The 17,978-nt window shown below is 42.3% G+C and overlaps 1 protein-coding gene across 14 annotated transcripts in view; it reads left to right on the top strand.

The window, feature by feature from the left end:
- The first annotated feature begins 304 nt into the window (after positions 1–304).
- The window catches only part of LOC110490501 (basic helix-loop-helix ARNT-like protein 2), a 29,811-nt gene continuing 12,137 nt past the window's right edge, over positions 305–17,978 (top strand). For 3 of the 14 annotated variants that reach the window (XM_090200794.1, XM_090200793.1, XM_021563920.3), the window contains exons 1-14: positions 305–579; positions 5,783–6,017; positions 6,124–6,162; positions 6,283–6,324; positions 6,971–7,128; positions 7,425–7,510; positions 8,209–8,301; positions 9,072–9,189; positions 9,539–9,685; positions 9,884–10,115; positions 14,388–14,494; positions 16,377–16,524; positions 17,235–17,287; positions 17,384–17,495. In XM_090200794.1, the coding sequence (XP_090056920.1) occupies positions 522–579; positions 5,783–6,017; positions 6,124–6,162; positions 6,283–6,324; positions 6,971–7,128; positions 7,425–7,510; positions 8,209–8,301; positions 9,072–9,189; positions 9,539–9,685; positions 9,884–10,115; positions 14,388–14,494; positions 16,377–16,524; positions 17,235–17,287; positions 17,384–17,495 (1,628 nt within the window). In that variant the 5' untranslated portion in view covers positions 305–521. Of the gene's footprint in view, positions 580–787; positions 1,000–5,782; positions 6,018–6,123; positions 6,163–6,282; positions 6,325–6,970; positions 7,129–7,421; positions 7,511–8,208; positions 8,302–9,071; positions 9,190–9,538; positions 9,686–9,883; positions 10,116–10,679; positions 10,856–14,387; positions 14,495–16,376; positions 16,525–17,234; positions 17,288–17,383; positions 17,496–17,978 lie in introns of those variants that run through there. The other 11 variants (XM_021563923.3, XM_021563922.3, XM_021563919.3 and 8 more) reach the window with 7 other exon arrangements.

The following is a 17,978-nucleotide window of genomic DNA, read 5'->3' as shown; positions in this document are numbered from 1 at the left end:
CTTTAGCCTATAATTTTAGAGGATAAAATGAACGTTTCATTCTTAAACCAGGCTGAAATATGAGCCTATTGATAATGGACTCATGCAGAATACTCTTTACAATTGTAATGAAAGGGAAATCTTGGTATTTCATGAATGGTTGTCCTACTTGCTCTGGGCTAGACTATAGCCCACGAAACGATTGCGTGTGAATGCAAGGAACAGTGTCCCCTTCACGGGTGGTTTGAGTGAATGAATGCGAGTGTCGTGGTGACTGGTGATAGAGAAGACAGATTGACCTCTTCCGCGTTTTCCTTGAGTTGTGTTACCCAGGAGGCTACTTTATCCTTGCACGTGTCTACGTTTGTATGTCTACCCCCACCCTGCATTAGTACAGAGAGAGAGGAAAAAATAAAGTAAATTTATACAACAATCCCCCGCCTCTTCTTACCATCTCTCCTACAGTAGGCTACTTGTACCACATTTAGGCTACACTACCACTTCCTCATGTTCTGCCGGGCTGCTGCTGACCGGATCCAACCATGTCCGTAGAGAATTTAGCCGCCGGCGGCAATGACGGGACCACAGACAAACGATCAGGTACCGGTACACCTAGTTGTACCGCGTTCAAGACAACTCGAACTCGGAAACTCGTAAACTGAGCTCCAGGTTGAAAAGGATCAGAATCAACCAATAGGAAACTCTACGCAAAAACCGTACGCACATTTTCACTTGGAGGTTCTGATCTTTCCGAGTTGTCTTGAAAGCACCACGTGTGAGTTATCTTGGCTATGAGGTGATAATAGTTTATTGTAGTCGATGCTATGCGCCGGGTGGGATTGGGGGAGCTGTTTCCATGTCTTTCGCTTTGAAAAACAATTTAGGTTCTCCCCCAAAATGTAGATCAATGGACCAAACGCACACTCGAAGAAGTCCTGGGACGCGCTTGTGGAATAATAATTAATAATAATTTTAATAATTTTGAACATATTTGTGGCATTTTACCATGTAATTTCGCAGGTAGGAGTTGGCGTGATTTCATTAGAATATGTGCATGGTGGAATTGTATTTATGGTAAACCTTGTGTAAAATAGATCTGTCCATGCCTTTGGTAATAATCTATGTCGGTTAGCCTGTTAATCAAATAAAATGGCACCAATCACGAAATGTATGCTTGGATTAAGTTTGCACCATATCCTGTTCAGTCGCACGTATAGCCTAAATTATGTTTTATATATGTGTTTGGGTAGCCTAAAGTCATATCCTAGCCCACATGTTTTCATAGTTGTAGAATTTCAATGTATCGCGGCAAATTTGTATTTTTGGTGACGAGAATTCCCTATGTGTTAAAGCATTCTAATGCATTGTCACATGTTCGTAACTTGATCTCCAAGACCGTATTGTGATTCTGGCGATGCATGGTCAAATGTTAAAGTTAGCTATGAAGAAGTTTCCCAATTATCAAGGTGGGTGGGTGGATTTATTAGAACGCAGCCCAAAACAATTATTGTTCGTTCCCGAACGTGCAAGCTAGGCTAATATGCTGCATGCGTGTTTAATAACAATTTCCCACTCTGTAATTTGTCCATAACATCCAATAATGTACATGTTATGAATGTAATTGAATATGGTCACTCGTGTCGCTCCTTTTGAAAATAATATATATTTTCAGCATAAAACATTTGTAAAAAATGTTTAGGCCTGCCCGGCACATTTTAATTGAGCCTATATGCTACATCAAGTAGGCTAGCTGCGCTTTGGCCAATATGTAATTTGTTTAGGCTATATAGGCCTGTGTTCAGTTATTTTGTAATATACCAGAGCCTATAACTTGATATAACTATTCAACGCAAGCTGCACGTGTGCGTTTGGACTCTTATATAGGAGGTAAACTGTGGGTCAATCGCTGGACACTTGGGATTGTTTTTATCTTGCCTCTAGTCTTTATGCATTACCACCATACCCCAATAACATGTCCTGGGTTGGTTTATATAGGACTATAGTTTCACGTTAACAATATGAAATGCAAAGGGGCACAATAAGCAAATATGGTGTGACTTTCCTTTATCAATAACATTATCTTTGTTAGGAGACTACTGACAGTCTTTCTCTGGACATAGGTTGACAATTCTTAAGTTGTAGGCTTATCAACCAATTACTGTAACAATATTTATTTATTCCTGACCTTAATAATTATTGAACTTAAAGTAGTACCAGACCTAAAGGTGTTCTAGGATGACAAACGTTACACAGGAACGGATAAAGAGAATGGACAGAGGAAATAATGTATTACATAGCACTCTGTTAGGCAACCAATTGTTAAAACCGTATTGCCAACAGTCAACTGTACTTCACCTGAATAGCATAGATTCCCCCATTACAAGATGTATTCCCTCTGTTTTGTATATTGAATAAACAAAATGTATTCTACTGTCAGCCCTCTTTCTTAGTATTGTACCTCATGTATGCATGTGTCCAACATGATATTGCCGATTTTGTCTGGCCCCTAGTATTATTCAAAACCAATGCAGAGGTTGGTGTGGGGGTGGGGCGATTCCTGTGGGAGTGAAAGGGGAATGGCTGTCCTCAGGTGAACTCGTCAGATTGGCCAGTGTGACAGGTGTAGAGTTGCCTTTCTTTTGTTGGCTTAAAAGACTGCCAAAGGATTGTTTTTATTATCTGAAAATAGTTCCAATCTTCCTTAAATGAATGGAAGTGTAAAGCTAACATTCCTCTGACAGAAAATGTGCAAACACAAGGAGGTATGGTTAGCCAAAATTTGCCGGGGAGGCAGGTAGCCTAGTGGTTGGAACGTTGGACTAGTAACCGAAAGGTTGCAAGATCGAATCCCCAAGCTGACAAGGTACAAATCTGCTGTTCTGCTCCTGAACAAGGCAGTTTAACCACCGTTCCTAGGCCGTTATTGAAAATAAGAATTTGTTCTTAACTGACTTGCCTAGTTAAATAAATTAATGATTAACCAATAATTAATTCTAGGCTTTTACATGTAAGATTGATGAAGATGTTTGTGCAGGACAACTTCACTGGAACCTCCCTTTTTCCATGAGAGGTTATGATGTGGAGATGAGAATAAAGTGCATAATGTAAACCTGGACACTAATAACTAGCCTATCGGGTGTCGATTTCCTACAAGTATAATATAGAATTTGAACGGAGAAAGATGTGTGTAATGTAAAAAAGGGTACTTATACTAATTACTAGCTTATCAGGTGATAAACTACATGCGTTTTTTTCAGTGAATATAATAGGGAATCTGAACTCGGATACTCACCAATACTGCTTTAACTATATACTGCCAGAATGTCATACTGCTTTAACTAGATACTGACATAACGTCATACTGTCTTAACTAGATACTAGCTTAACTAGATACTGCTATAACTTCATACTGCAATAACTATATACTGCTGTGCTGTCTAATCAACTTTTAGACATAAATGTTCTAGTTGTACCAATGACCCTATCGACACACTGGGGTTCTTGTGTGAGAGCGAGTTCTTATGTGAGAGTGGCAGGTGAGTAGTGAGGAATAGGGGAGGTTTATTATGAGGCACCAGCCACAGGAAGCTCATCTGAGGAGGGAGAGTCCTTTTGAGGGGCCATTCATTTATATGGGCTGTGACTGCCAGGGTTTCCATCATCAGCTGAAGACTTGGTCCAATGGAGTAGTGCGATCCTCGCCACATTTATCCAGCCAGGAGAGAGCATCATCCATGGAATGTTTAGCGGCTGCATTATCAAGCTCCAATGCAGAGGCGTCTCACTCCGCCACACAAGCCTCACTTGCTATACAGTCATCTCTTAGGAAGCCAGGTGCAATTTAGTGTATCATTCATGATTCAATTTACCTGGTTTCTGCACCACCCACTCATGTCCTGCACAACCAGGGAACTTGTTGATGTCTGGTTCCCAGTTGTCAGTGAGTTTGTGTTTCCCTCTGCATCTCCTATTAGCGACAAGAACTGGATCAACATTTAAGAAGAATTACTAAATTTTTTCTTTCAGTGAACAGAAATGAGTTTCTGCTTGTATCCCAATCCCCCTAAGACACATACACCCTAAGGGGTTGGAAGCACACTGAGCATATAAGGGTTAACTGTCTTGTTCAAAGGCACAACAGCAGGAGATGACATGGAGAGAGGCTGGCCTAGCCAGGAAATGACTGCGTATTTACCAGGGGTTTCTCCGGTTCCTTGGTAAACTTTGATCCGAAGTAGGCCAACCAAATTAATGTGTAGCACAACCATTTCCCCACATAACTACCTAATTGTATTTGATATGACATTTGTCTTCCCCTTTAGTTAGTTACTGCAAAATAGGGATCTCCACTCTTCCCTTTACAATTGTTGGATTTTATTAAATGTATGATATTCTAATTTATATCCATTTTCAGTTAATAAATGTTAATGGATCAAAGCATTCTAAATTTACCTCAACCCTGAGCTACTCACTCACTGTCTTTGTCAAACATCCAAAAGCCACAATGTTTCTACTTGATTGGGCAACAAACGTAGTCAGATTTGCCTTAACTATTTTCATGAAAATTGAAAAATAGCTAAATGAAGATTATCCCTACATGATGATACAACTACAGAATTAGCAAAATTATAAAAATTACGGTAGTTCCACTACCATCTCTCTACCTGTGGAATATTTCCACTTGTTTTGCTTTTATGCTACTACAGTTTCTCATGCTTCGTGAGATGCCTGCAGGAAAAGGAAGAGAGGGCAGGGCTGGAATAGTTTCGGCATTCCACCTCAATGCCAGAAATTACCCCCAAAATCCTAGATATAGCCTAGTTCATTAACCATTATTTATAAACATTTGTTACATTAGAAGCATTAGAATCCCAAAACATCTTCCACGTTTTAAACAATATTTCAAATAAAATGTCACCGCTTAAAGTAGAATGGGGAGTCGTGCAGGAAGTAGGTCAATGTTGCAGTATTATATAAGCAGTGAGGTAAGGCGATTGCAGAAACTATCACGTCAAACATGCTGGGGGAAAACTGGGATAAAGCCAGTGTTAGACGCCCTCTTATGGTACTCATCACGTGCTGCACGACAGCCGGGAGAAAATGTCTGCCAGTGGTTGGTGTCTGGTAGGCAGATTTAGGTTGGAGAGTTCATTCACTTCACCTGCCAGGTTTATGGCTTTCAAGATGATCAGTTACAAGATGTAAGGCCATTTCCAGTTAGCTGAACTTAAAACTAATTTACACTGAGGAACATGTGTCAATGGGCTTACAATTGAGAGTTTATTTACAGTCCTCTCAAGTGGATGTTAGTTAGTGCATACACGCGTATCATGTGACTGATCAACACAAGAACATTTATATTTATAAGACGGATTAAAATTATTTTATTTTGAAACTTTTGACACAATATTTTGCACACTCCCAGGCAGCTTGTAGTGAGTGATACACACTGGTTGGAACGTTGTATGGGATGCTTGAGGTCAACATCCATTGAGTTGGTATTTTGGCCGTCTTCTGGGGAAAGCAGGTAACTGCATTCATTCGTTATTTTATTTTCTCAGTCCTCAGTTGAGGGTTTCAGTTGATTATCGGGGATATGTGAATGTTCTTCATGGAGGTTTTCAACATTGGCAAATATAAATATCTGGTGAATTAAACAAAACACCAACCCATTTTGTTTCTAGGCCTCCGTAATAGTGTCAGTGCTACAATAATGCATCAATTTGACTGTAGGTGAATTACAAATTATGAGAAATCAAAGCTAATGTGTCAGTTTTGTATGGTTCTTGTGCCTGTGGTTTAGGACCCTTGCAGTTAGGAGAAACCAATAGCCTTCCTGTTTCTCGGCCTTACGTCATAACGCCCCACCTGGCAGGAGCCATGCCTGATGTCATAACCCCCCACAAGGCAGGAGCCATGCCTGATGTCATAACCCCCCACCTGGTAGGAGCCATGCCTGATGTGATAACCCCCCACCTGGCAGGAGCCATGCCAATCCAAGAGCTGTCTAGGAAACGGAAGGGGGATCTAGATAACAGGTAAGAGCAGAGAGACCTCACCTTTCACAAAGCAGCATAAAAATAACATTCTTATGTTTGTCTCTTACCCGGTGGACTTATATGTTGTTTTCTCGATGTCTTGCAGGGAAAATGGTGATGCTCAAATAGAGGAGCAACAGAGCAGGTAATTGAAGATTCTTTAGCAATTAATTTTATTTCAGCACTAATCTTGGCAAGATCTCTCAGAGCCAGGCCAAGTGCTGAAATGAATCATTTTAAATAATCATAACTATTTCCAATTCAGATCGGAAGACGATGATCAACAGGTGAAAATAAAGTGGTTCAGGTAAGAGCCTGGCATACATATTCATTTGGTATATTGATAGGGAGTTAAAGGCCAATGCAGCCATTTAAAAATCAAATCACTTCTGGGTAACAATTAAGTACCTTACTTTGACTGTTTTCAATCAACATGGTCAAAAAGAAACACAAATAGCTTCTTAGCAAGAACAGATTCTCGAGCAAGAATTTCACTAGGACTGTCTGAGAGTGGTCCAGGGAAAACTGAAAACGAGCAGTTTGGCAGATTCACCAGGCAGGCCAAAACTCCATCCCACCAAAACTGGCTGAAATTTCAGGATGTCATTTCAAACAACTCTTACACTAAAAGGGTATTATCATAAATTTCACAGTATTATTCCAACATCATGTTGTGGAAATATATATAAAACACAGGAAAATCCAATTTTTGACTGAACTTGCTTTAACAAACAGGAGGATACTTTAATATTATATATGACATAATACTACAGTATTAGTAATACTAATACTGAAGCTGGTACGATGCGAGCAACCACATCAACGTAAAGCCAATAATAACAATAACACACACCCTTTCATGTGTTGTTGCTTTTATAAATGATATCATGCTGACTTGATAGCAACCCATCAGACACCTGTATACTTAAGTGTGTTTGTGCCCTCACTCACAGGGAGCCACACAGCCAAATTGAAAAGCGGCGAAGGGACAAAATGAACACTCTTATTGACGAGCTGTCAGCCATGATCCCCTCTTGGAACCCCATGGCCAAAAAGCTTGACAAACTCACGGTCCTGCGAATGGCTGTGCAGCACCTCAAAGCCCTGAAAGGTAGGCCTCATCATCCCAAAACTGCCCCTACAATACATTATCACACCAGGCAATCTGTGCAGCACCACACATCTCTTTAAGGTAGGTCTCATGAAGCTATACAAATGCAGTAACAGCCTAGGACACATTGTGGAGGCAAAATACACAGCTGTGCACAAATAGCTTGGTTCATTGCTGATAATATAGATTTAATATTTCTATATATTTGTAACTCAATTTATGATAGAAATGTCAAGCTTCTAAGGGACAGGTACAACACAGACAACAGCTCAGTGCTGTGTTCGTCTCGTCAGCAGGTGCCAGCAGTTCCTTTACTGATGTTAACTACAAATGCAAGCCTTCATTTCTGCCTCAGGATGATCTCAAGCACCTGGTGCTCACGGTAGGCCGCCATTCAATCTCTTTCTTCAATCAACCAAGATCAATCCCATTTGGTATTGTGGCAGCAGTCACAACAGTGGGACAGGATTATGTGGTGTGTCAATTTACAGTTTTTGTGTGTTGAGTCTTTTAGGCTCCAAAAATAGCTGATCATTTTGGTATTGATATGGGAAATATAATATGAATCAATAATATATCAGTGACCTAGGGTTATTCCTTTATGATTACGGTGATGGTGAAATCTACAATTGTGTGGGTTTTATTTTCAAAGTGCTGCATTTTATCCAATGTTATGAGAGCGTGGTGGTCATGTTTCTTCTTCAGACTAAGTATACACTTTATTTTTTGGACAGTAACACAGTATACTCTGGTATACTCTGGTATTTTTCCATTCAGTTACTAACTAACTTTACTCTAGAAAATCCCTAATTAGAACAGGATGTGTCAACCGCTCAATTCTATGTAGAATTAAATCATATAGAAATAGCCAGTTCTTTCCCCTCGCTTGGAGTGTTCTGTTGTATAACCTTTGCCAGCTCTGATCTCCCACAAGTGTGCATGTTTGTCACACAGTCGGCCATTTTAGAGTTAGCAGAGAGAGTAGATACACACGGATGGTTTATACACTGTAGCAGTGTCAGTGTTTTCATGGACCCAGAATTAAATATATTGAGGTCGTTCCGTGTCTCATTTCCCCAGGCTACAGATGGGTTCCTGTTCGTTGTGAGTTGTGACAGGGGGAAGATCCTCTTTACCTCAGAATCCGTCTTGAAGTTCCTCAACTACAGTCGGGTCAGTGAACTGGTTATACTTAAGCAATAAAGCCCGAGCGGGTGTGGTATACGGTCTGATATACCATGGCTTTCAGCCAATCAGCTTTCAGGGCTCGACCCACCCAGTTTATAATATACAATAAGCAGGTCTGGCAGTCTTAATTTGCTACTTAATTCTAAATTGAGCTAATTATTGAGGTGGATTCCAACAATGTCACTCACTCAATCCTATCTGTTATCCACTTAAATACTCTCAATGACAACTTTAGGAAAAGTCCATTACTTAACAGTGCTATACCATTCATTTAGTTCCATGGTTTGGTTTTCTTTGGTCATTTGTAACAGGCACCCCATGCCCCTACCACTCTCATTGATTGTTAGCTAGTGATGGCTAAAGTTAGCTGACATTTGTAGTGGCTGTCTAAAGAAAACTGAACCATGGATTATATATTCTCCTGGCCTATAGACTACTTACATGGTGAGGAACTATCTAACATCAAAATGTAAAATACTGAAATTCCCTTTTAATACCTTAGAATTTCTGTACCATAGTAAAATTGTACCTGAATCTGTTTCATGCTTTATATTGTGGAGATGATGCTTGAAGTGGAGACCGGAGGTTTAACCAGAAAGTTCAGGTGGTTCTGAAGTGGGTATCTGAATCAGTTGTTTCCCTAGTTCAGAAGTATAGTTGGCTGGCTAGCTAGCTAGCTCACACAAGATTTGGTTCCGGGTTCTGAGATGAATATAGTTTGGTTCTGATAATTAAAGTGCTGTTTTTGTTTACAGTTGGAACTAATTGGACAGAGTCTTTTTGATTATGTCCACCCGAAGGACATTAGTAAAGTGAAAGAGCAGCTGTCAGCCTCAGGATTATACCCTCGCGAACGGCTCATAGATGCCAAAAGTAAGTCTGCAAAGACTTTATTTAAATGTATCTGTTGCTGGGACTTTCATATCTATTTCTCTCTGTGTTCTGTTTTGTTTGTGTCTTGTTGAGATGCAGTTAAAGCTATGTCACCACTATAACGGTATTACTTTAAAGAAAGTTGCAGCTTTTATCTCGGTTCTATTAGCACAGGGGAAAGAGCAGAGAGCCTGGGTTCTGTTTGTTGTTGCTTTACTGGTTTCCACTTTGCCCTCGTTCTCTTTTGAGGTCACAGTCACTTTCATTTTATTTTCTGTCTTCAATGTGTTTTTTAATATTGTAAATATAAAATGATGTTGTTGGATCATAGGCTCTCCCGGTTCTTTAGCAGGGTTACAGGTGCAGGACCTTCCTGTGGGAGCAGTTCAACTGTGTACAGGGGCACGGCGCTCCTTCTTCTGCCGCATGAAGCACAGCAGAACAGTTATGAAGACAGAAGACAAAACCATCCAGCCCAGCAGCTCCAAGAAAAAGGGTGAGCGAGCCATGCAGAGACACCTTCACTAAATACATCGTAAGAACAGAGCGAAACGTGGTGGTCATCAACCCAGAAGTACAATTTATTTTTCTTGATTCCACCTCACTGAGGTTAGACCTGATAGGGCCTTGATTGGAATTGCATGTAGGGGTTAAGTGTAAACACAAGTTGTATGTACACTGTCTCCCCCTGTAGAGTCTCAACGATACTGCACTGTCCATTGCACTGGTTACATGCGGAGTTGGCCCTCCACCCAGCTGGGTGCTGAGAGCGACGATAACGAGTCCTCCCATCTGTCCTGCCTGGTTGCTGTGTGCCGCGTTCACCCTAACAATGCCTGTCAGCCCTCACGAGAGGTCAAGGTCAAACCCACCCAGTTTGTCACTCGCTTTGCAATTGACGGCAAGTTCATCTTCGTGGACCAACAGTAAGTTGTGCCTCTTATCCCCTCCTCAAACCTTTTTGCGATTTTCGCTCATTATTAAATATTCTTGGCAAGTGTTGGCATAATTTTGAACCAATACTGTTCATAAGGGGGCATTTGTGGGCATAGCCTTCACGTGGTGAAAAACACTAGGAGGAAAATAAAACTGAATCTATACCCTGTGAAAGTAACCGCCCCTTTCGATTTACTTCTGGATCAAGTCCGCTAATCTTTTGAACAGGCTTACCGATTATATAATCTAATCCGTAATATATACAGTATATACAGTTATTTGTTTTTGCACTTAAGACCATTGCACTACGTTTTTGCCCATTGAAGACCATTCAAAAAGCCTACAAAAGTTTTTAAAAACTACAAGGCTGAGGGGCAGGTACTTCCTGGTAACTTTCATAGAGTATTGTTCTCAGAGTTTTGTTCAGATTCTCTTTCAGCTGAGTTGAGTATGTTTTGATACATACTGTAATGTTAGCCAAGGCTAAGTTAAATTGGCCTTGGTTAACATTACAGTTATACCCTGGGTAACCCAACCTGTGCTTGTATTAACAGCGAAAGAAAGAAACAAATAAAGAGAAAAGCAATGACGTTGGTTAAGGCAGGCCTGGCAGGCAGTCATCTTGGATAGGGTTTGCCATGGCACCCCCTACCCATACCACAGTGGCTGTAAGTGTAATGGGGCTACCCCAAGTTTTCCAGCAACTGGTCTGAATGCATTCCAAATGAGACAATATACCCCTTGAAGAGATGACTGTACTGATTATTTCAAGCGATGGCAACAGTACAATACTAATACTATTGGTTTGAAATACAGATTATAAATTGAAAAATGTTTACTTGGAACATTGTGTTGGTAATATACATTTTTATATAGTAAGCATGTCAAGATAAAGACCTTCTAACTTCTCAATTGTCAAATAGGCAGCTCCAGTTCACAACAGGAGCCTTTTCACATATGTGGATTTGTTATTGTGACCCAGGCTGTCCTAAAATGTAACACTGGTGGTGAGATCTTCTGACCAACAGCAGAGAGTGCATTGAAGGCGTCAGTCCTGTTTGATTTACAGTTGAAGTCGGAAGTTTACATACACCTTAGCCAACTACATTTCACAATTCCTGACATTTAATCCTAGTAAAAATTCCCTGTCTTAGGTCATGTCACGAACGTCGTTGTAAGCATCGGACCAAAATGCAGCGTGGTTTGGGTTCATCTTTTATTATGAGATCCGGCACAAAAAACAATAAAGAGCAAGGAGGCTCTGGACTGCAGACCATCGCTGGAGGCCTGTTGCGTGGAGCTGACACGGCGTACCAGGCTGGGGAGACACACAGGAGGTCTGGAGCGTGGAGCTGGCACAGGGCGTACCGGGCTGGGGAGACGCACTGGAAGCCGGGTGCGCGGAGCCGGCACAGGGCATACTGGGCTGTGGAGGCGCACTGGAGGTCTGGAATGTAGAGCTGGCACAACGTGTCCTGGACAGATGACAACCTTAGCACGGCAAGTGCGGGGAGCTGGCACAGGACGTACCGGGCTGTGGAGGCGCCCTGGAGACACAGTGCGTAGAACCGGCTCACATTGTACCGGAACGATAACACGCTCCTCAAAGCGAGTGTGGAGAGCTGGCACAAGACGTACTGGGCTGTGTAGGCGCATTGGAGACCTGGTGCGTGGAGCCGGCACAGATGGTACCGGACAGATGACACGCTCCTCAGGACAAATACGGGGAGCTGACACAGGTGGCATCGGACGGTTAACATGCTCCCCAGGGCGACTGTCTTGCCTCTCCAGCCAAACCAGCAGCTCTTCCACTTCATTCTCTTCACATTTCGCCAACCACTCCTCGAAGGTCTCTATCTCACCCCTCCGTTCACTTTCTCTCAATCTCTCCATCGCTTCCTCCATGGTCTCTGACTCACCCCTCAGCGTCGACGACCACCCCGTGTACCCCACCCTAAAAAATGTTTGGAGGCTGCTGCTTGGGCCTACGTCGTGGCCACTTACCCCAGTGTCGTCGCTGTCCCTCCTTCGCTGCTTCCGCCTGCTTCCAAGGCAGGCTTTTGTCTCCTGCCATTATTTCGTCCCAAGTCCAGGTTGTCCTCCACTCCTGGCTTTCCTCCCAGGCCAGGATCCCTGCTCCTCCTGGGAACGCTGCTTGGTCCGTGGGTGGTGGGATCTTCTGTCACGAACGTCGTTGTAAGCATCGGACCAAAATGTAGCGTGGTTTGGGTTCATCATCTTTTATTATGAGAACCGGCACAAAAAAACAATAAAGAGCAAAGAAACGAACGTGCAGTTTTATCGTGCTCAAAGGCAACAATACAAAAACAAGATCCCACAACAAACAGGTGGGAAAAGGCTGCTTAAATATGATAGACAGCTGCCTCTGATTGGGAACAATACCAGGCCAACATAGAAATAACAAAACTAGAATGCCCACCCTAGTCACACCCCGACCTAACCCAAAATAGAGAATAAAGGATCTCTAAGGTCAGGGTGTGACAGGTCAGTTAGGATCACCACTTTATTTTAAGAATGTGAAATGTCAGAATAATAGTAGAGAATTATTTATTTCAGCTTTTATTTCTTTCATCACATTCTCAGTGGGTCAGAAGTTTATATACACTCAATTAGTATTTGGTAGCATTGCCTTTAAATTGGTTAGCTTGGGTCAAACATTTCAGGTGGCCTTCCACAAGCTTCACACAATAAGTTGGGTGAATTTTGGCCCATTCCTCCTGACAGAGCAAGTGTAACTGAGTCAGGTTTGTAGGATACCTTGCTTGCACATGTTTTTTCAGTTCTGCCCACAAATGTTCTATGGGATTGCGGTCAGGGCTTTGTGATGGCCACTCCAAGACCTTGACTTTGTTGTCCTTAAGCCATTTTGCCACAACTTTGGAAGTATGCTTGTGGCCATTGTCCATTTGGAAGACCCATTTGCAACCCAGCTTTAACTTCCTGACTGATGTCTTGAGATGTTGCTTCAATATATCCACATGCACCAGTCCCTCCTGCAGCAAAGCACCCCCATAACATGATGCTGCCACCCCCGTGATTCACGGTTGGGATGGTGTTCTTCGGCTTGCAAGCCTCCCCCTTTTTTGTCTCATCAGACCAGAGGACATTTCTCCAAAAAGTATGATCTTTGTCCCCATGTGCAGTTGCAACCCGTAATCTGGCTTTTTTATGGCGGTTTTGGAGCAGTGGCTTCTTCCTTGCTGAGCGGCCTTTCAGGTTATGTCGATATAGGACTCGTTTTACTGTGGATATAGTCACTTTTGTACCTGTTTCTTCTAGCATCTTCACAAGGTATTTTGCTGCTGTTCTGGGATTGATTTGCACTTTTCGTAACAAACTACGTTCATCTCTAGGAGACAGAAGGCGTCTCCTTCCTGAGCGGTATGACGGCTGCGTGGTCCCATGGTGTTTATATTTGCGTACTATTGTTTGTACAGATGAACGTGTTACCTTAAGGCGTTTGGGAATTTCTCCCAAGGATGAACCAGACTTGTGGAGGTCTCCAATTTTTTTTCTATGGTTTTGGTTTATTTGTTTTGATTTTCCCATGATGTCAAGCAAAGAGGCACTGAGTTTGAAGGTAGGCCTTGAAATACATCCACAGGTACACCTCCAATTGACTCAAATTATGTCAATTAGCCTATCGGAAGCTTCTAAAGCCACGACATAATTTTCTGGAATTTTCCAAGGCACAGTCAACTTAGTGTATGTAAACTTCGGACCCACTGGAATTGTGATACAGTGAAATAATCTGTCTGTAAACAATTGTTGGAAAAATGACTTGTCATGCACAAAGTAGATGTCCTAACCAACTTGCCAAAAGTATAGTTTGTTAACAAGGAATGTGTGGAGTGGTTGAAAAACGAGTTTTAATGACTCCAACCTAAGTGTATGGTAACATCCGACTTCAACTGTATGTTTACAGTATAATTCATATTATCTGTAAGTGATTTTATTTGTTACTTTTGAGTGAGATCCTTTCTACTTTGGCATTTGATCCCAATTCAGAGACCAAGAACCAAGCTCACTTTACCGTGGTCGAATGTTTGACAATCATTCCATTTACTCTTTTCCATAGAAACAGAAAGGCTGCATCATGTACATTGATGGTTATAGTTAGCATTTATTGCGCCTTTCTGAAATGATGTACATAGTTAGAGCTGGTAAGTGGACAGAAGATATCAACCTGGGACTGTTGTAGGTTTAGAAAGAAAAACAGCATCCTTGTCTCTGTCCTTCAGAGCCACTACTGTTCTGGGCTACTTGCCACAGGAACTACTGGGGACGTCTTGTTATGAGTATTTCCACCAGGACGACCTGCAACACCTCGCAGAGACACATAGGAAAGGTAATGGAGAATAGTTTGGTTGTCTTTCGTATCTACATATGGGTGAGAACCATATGTTCTCCAGATGTGCAGGGTGCTCAAGCAGATATGAATTATACAGTGCCTTGCAAAAGTATTCGGCCCCCTTGAACTTTGCGACCTTTTACCACATTTCAGGCTTCAAACATAAAGATATAAAACTGTATTTTTTGTGAAGAATCAACAACAAGTGGGACACAATCATGAAGTGGAACGACATTTATTGGATATTTCAAACTTTTTTAACATATCAAAAACATAAAAATTGGGCGTGCAAAATTATTCAGCCCCTTTACTTTCAGTGCAGCAAACTCTCTCCAGAAGTTCAGTGAGGATCTCTGAATGATCCAATGTTGACCTAAATGACTAATGATGATAAATACAATCCACCTGTGTGTAATCAAGTCTCCGTATAAATGCACCTGCACTGTGATAGTCTCAGAGGTCCGTTAAAAGCGCAGAGAGCATCATGAAGAACAAGGAACACACCAGGCAGGTCCGATATACTGTTGTGAAGAAGTTTAAAGCCGGATTTGGATACAAAAAGATTTCCCAAGCTTTAAACATCCCAAGGAGCACTGTGCAAGCGATAATATTGAAATGGAAGGAGTATCAGACCACTGCAAATCTACCAAGACCTGGCCGTCCCTCTAAACTTTCAGCTCATACAAGGAGAAGACTGATCAGAGATGCAGCCAAGAGGCCCATGATCACTCTGGATGAACTGCAGAGATCTACAGCTGAGGGACGAGACTCTGTCCATAGGACAACAATCAGTCGTATATTGCACAAATCTGGCCTTTATGGAAGAGTGGCAAGAAGAAAGCCATTTCTTAAAGATATCCATAAAAAGTGTTGTTTAAAGTTTGCCACAAGCCACCTGGGAGACACACCAAACATGTGGAAGAAGGTGCTCTGGTCAGATGAAACCAAAATTGAACTTTTTGGCAATATTGCAAAACGTTCTGTTTGGCGTAAAAAGCAACACAGCTGAACACACCATCCCCACTGTCAAACATGGTGGTGGCAGCATCATGGTTTGGGCCTGCTTTTCTTCAGCAGGGACAGGGAAGATGGTTCAAATTGATGGGAAGATGGATGGAGCCAAATACAGGACCATTCTGGAAGAAAACCTGATGGAGTCTGCAAAAGACCTGAGACTGGGACGGAGATTTGTCTTCCAACAAGACAATGATCCAAAACATAAAGCAAAATCTACAATGGAATGGTTCAAAAATCAACATATCCAGGTGTTAGAATGGCCAAGTCAAAGTCCAGACCTGAATCCAATCGAGAATCTGTGGAAAGAACTGAAAACTGCTGTTCACAAATGCTCTCCATCCAACCTCACTGAGCTCGAGCTGTTTTGCAAGGAGGAATGGGAAAAAATGTCAGTCTCTCGATGTGCAAAACTGATAGAGACATACCCCAAGCGACTTACAGCTGTAATCGCAGCAAAAGGTGGCGCTACAAAGTATTAACTTAAGGGGGCTGAATAATTTTGCACGCCCAATTTTTCAGTTTTTGATTTGTTTGAAATATCCAATAAATGTCGTTCCACTTCATGATTGTGTCCCACTTGTTGTTGATTCTTCACAAAAAAATACAGTTTTATATCTTTATGTTTGAAGCCTGAAATGTGGCAAAAGGTCGCAAAGTTCAAGGGGGCCGAATACTTTCGCAAGGCACTGTATTTCGGTTGCACTTTATTTCGGGTTACAGAAAATGACCAGGTTCTTACCTTTGTCGCATGGTGAAATGGTAAATACACCATAATACCCTGTGCATTACTTGTTTTTTATTGGGGGTGGGGGGTTATTCAAGCACATTTCAGTGATAGAGGTGCTGTTTTGTGTCTCAACAGTTCTCCGCAGTAAAGAGAAGATTGAGACCAGCTGCTACAAGTTTAAAACAAAACTTGGCTTCTTCGTCATGCTTCAAAGTCAGTGGTTTAGTTTTATAAACCCTTGGACCAAAGAAGTGGAGTTTATTGTGTCAACAAACCAAGTTTTGTAAGTGCCTTTTCACATTAGGTCTAGATTGTGGGTTGGCCTCCCGGGTGGCGCAGTGGTTGCTGTGTCACCAGAGACTCTGGGTTCGTGCCCAGGCTCTGTCGTAACCGGCCGCAACCGGGAGGTCCATGGGGCGACGCACAATTGGCCTAGCGTCGTCCGGGTTACGGAGGGTTTGGCCGGTAGGGATATCCTTGTCTCATCGCGCACCAGCGACTCCTGTGGCGGGCCGGGTGCAGTGCGCGCTAACCAAGGTTGCCAGGTGCACGGTGTTTCCCCCGACACATTGGTGCGGCTGGCTTCCGGGTTGGATGCGCACTGTGTTAAGAAGCAGTGTGGCTTGGTTGGGTTGTGTATCGGAGGACACATGATTTTCAACCTTCGTCTCTCCCGAGCCCGTACGGGAGTTGTAGCGATGAGACAAGATAGTAGCTACTAAAACAATTGGATACCACGAAATTGGGGAGAAAAAGGGGTAAAATTCAATAACAACAAAAAAAATAGATTGTGGGTTGAATAATCTATAATGATATTCAGTAAAAATATATTTAATTTAATTATCTGCTTCGAATCAAGACAAAATTTCAGTCAAAATTGTCCCATTCTGGACCCAAAAATGTAGCTGCTGTTCGAGAATCCTCAGCGTTGTACTAATGACATCATACAAGGGATGTACAATGATTTGTCGTCTGTTCCCTCTCCACACACAGGGGACCTGGTCACACAGAAACTGAACAGCCGAGCAGTTCCGAGCTGTTGGACGGTAAGGAAAGGAATATTCGTCCTGGTCATTCTGGATATAGTTTGGGTGTAGTTGACTGACCTCAGCTCACTGTCCTGACCCCTCCCTCTGTTACAGAAGAGAGAAAACGTACTATCCTTATCCCTGGCATCTGCAGTGGCATGGCCACTATGATCTATGCTGGCAGCATAGGGACCCAGATAGCAAATGAGCTCTTGGACTCCAACAGGTTTGTTGCATGTATTATGGCATTGTAATCCAAGATGGCGTAGCAGTCAGACGTATTTGTCCTTCGTCTTGTCGTGTCCTATGTATATATATTTTTCTTCGCATATCTTTTTATATTTTTCGAAACCCTTACTTCAAAATACTCTCCTGCAACCCGCCTCACCCAATGTGGTGTGGACCTGCTTTTTCTCTAACGTATTTTTCTTTGCCTCTTACTGGAATCTCTCCAACATAAACTAGCCAGCTAACTAGCCAGCTAACGAACATCAGCTAACCTTTGTACAACGTGATTCAACCAGAGCATACCGGACCTATTTTCTTCTCTCCATGTCCCCGGATTCCTATCGCAAGCTCTGAACCTTCTTACCTTCCGACCTTCGCAGCTAACATCCCCTGAATGCTAGCTGTCTAGAGCACAACGGACTGTTGGCTTACGAGGCCCATCAAATACATTCCGAAGCCACTAGCTAGCAGTCAGCTATCC

This window comes from Oncorhynchus mykiss, chromosome 15 (assembly GCF_057628025.1).
Source record: "Oncorhynchus mykiss isolate SJ-2025 chromosome 15, ASM5762802v1, whole genome shotgun sequence".
NCBI lineage: Eukaryota > Metazoa > Chordata > Actinopteri > Salmoniformes > Salmonidae > Oncorhynchus > Oncorhynchus mykiss.
This window is presented reverse-complemented; position numbering and strand designations above follow the sequence as displayed.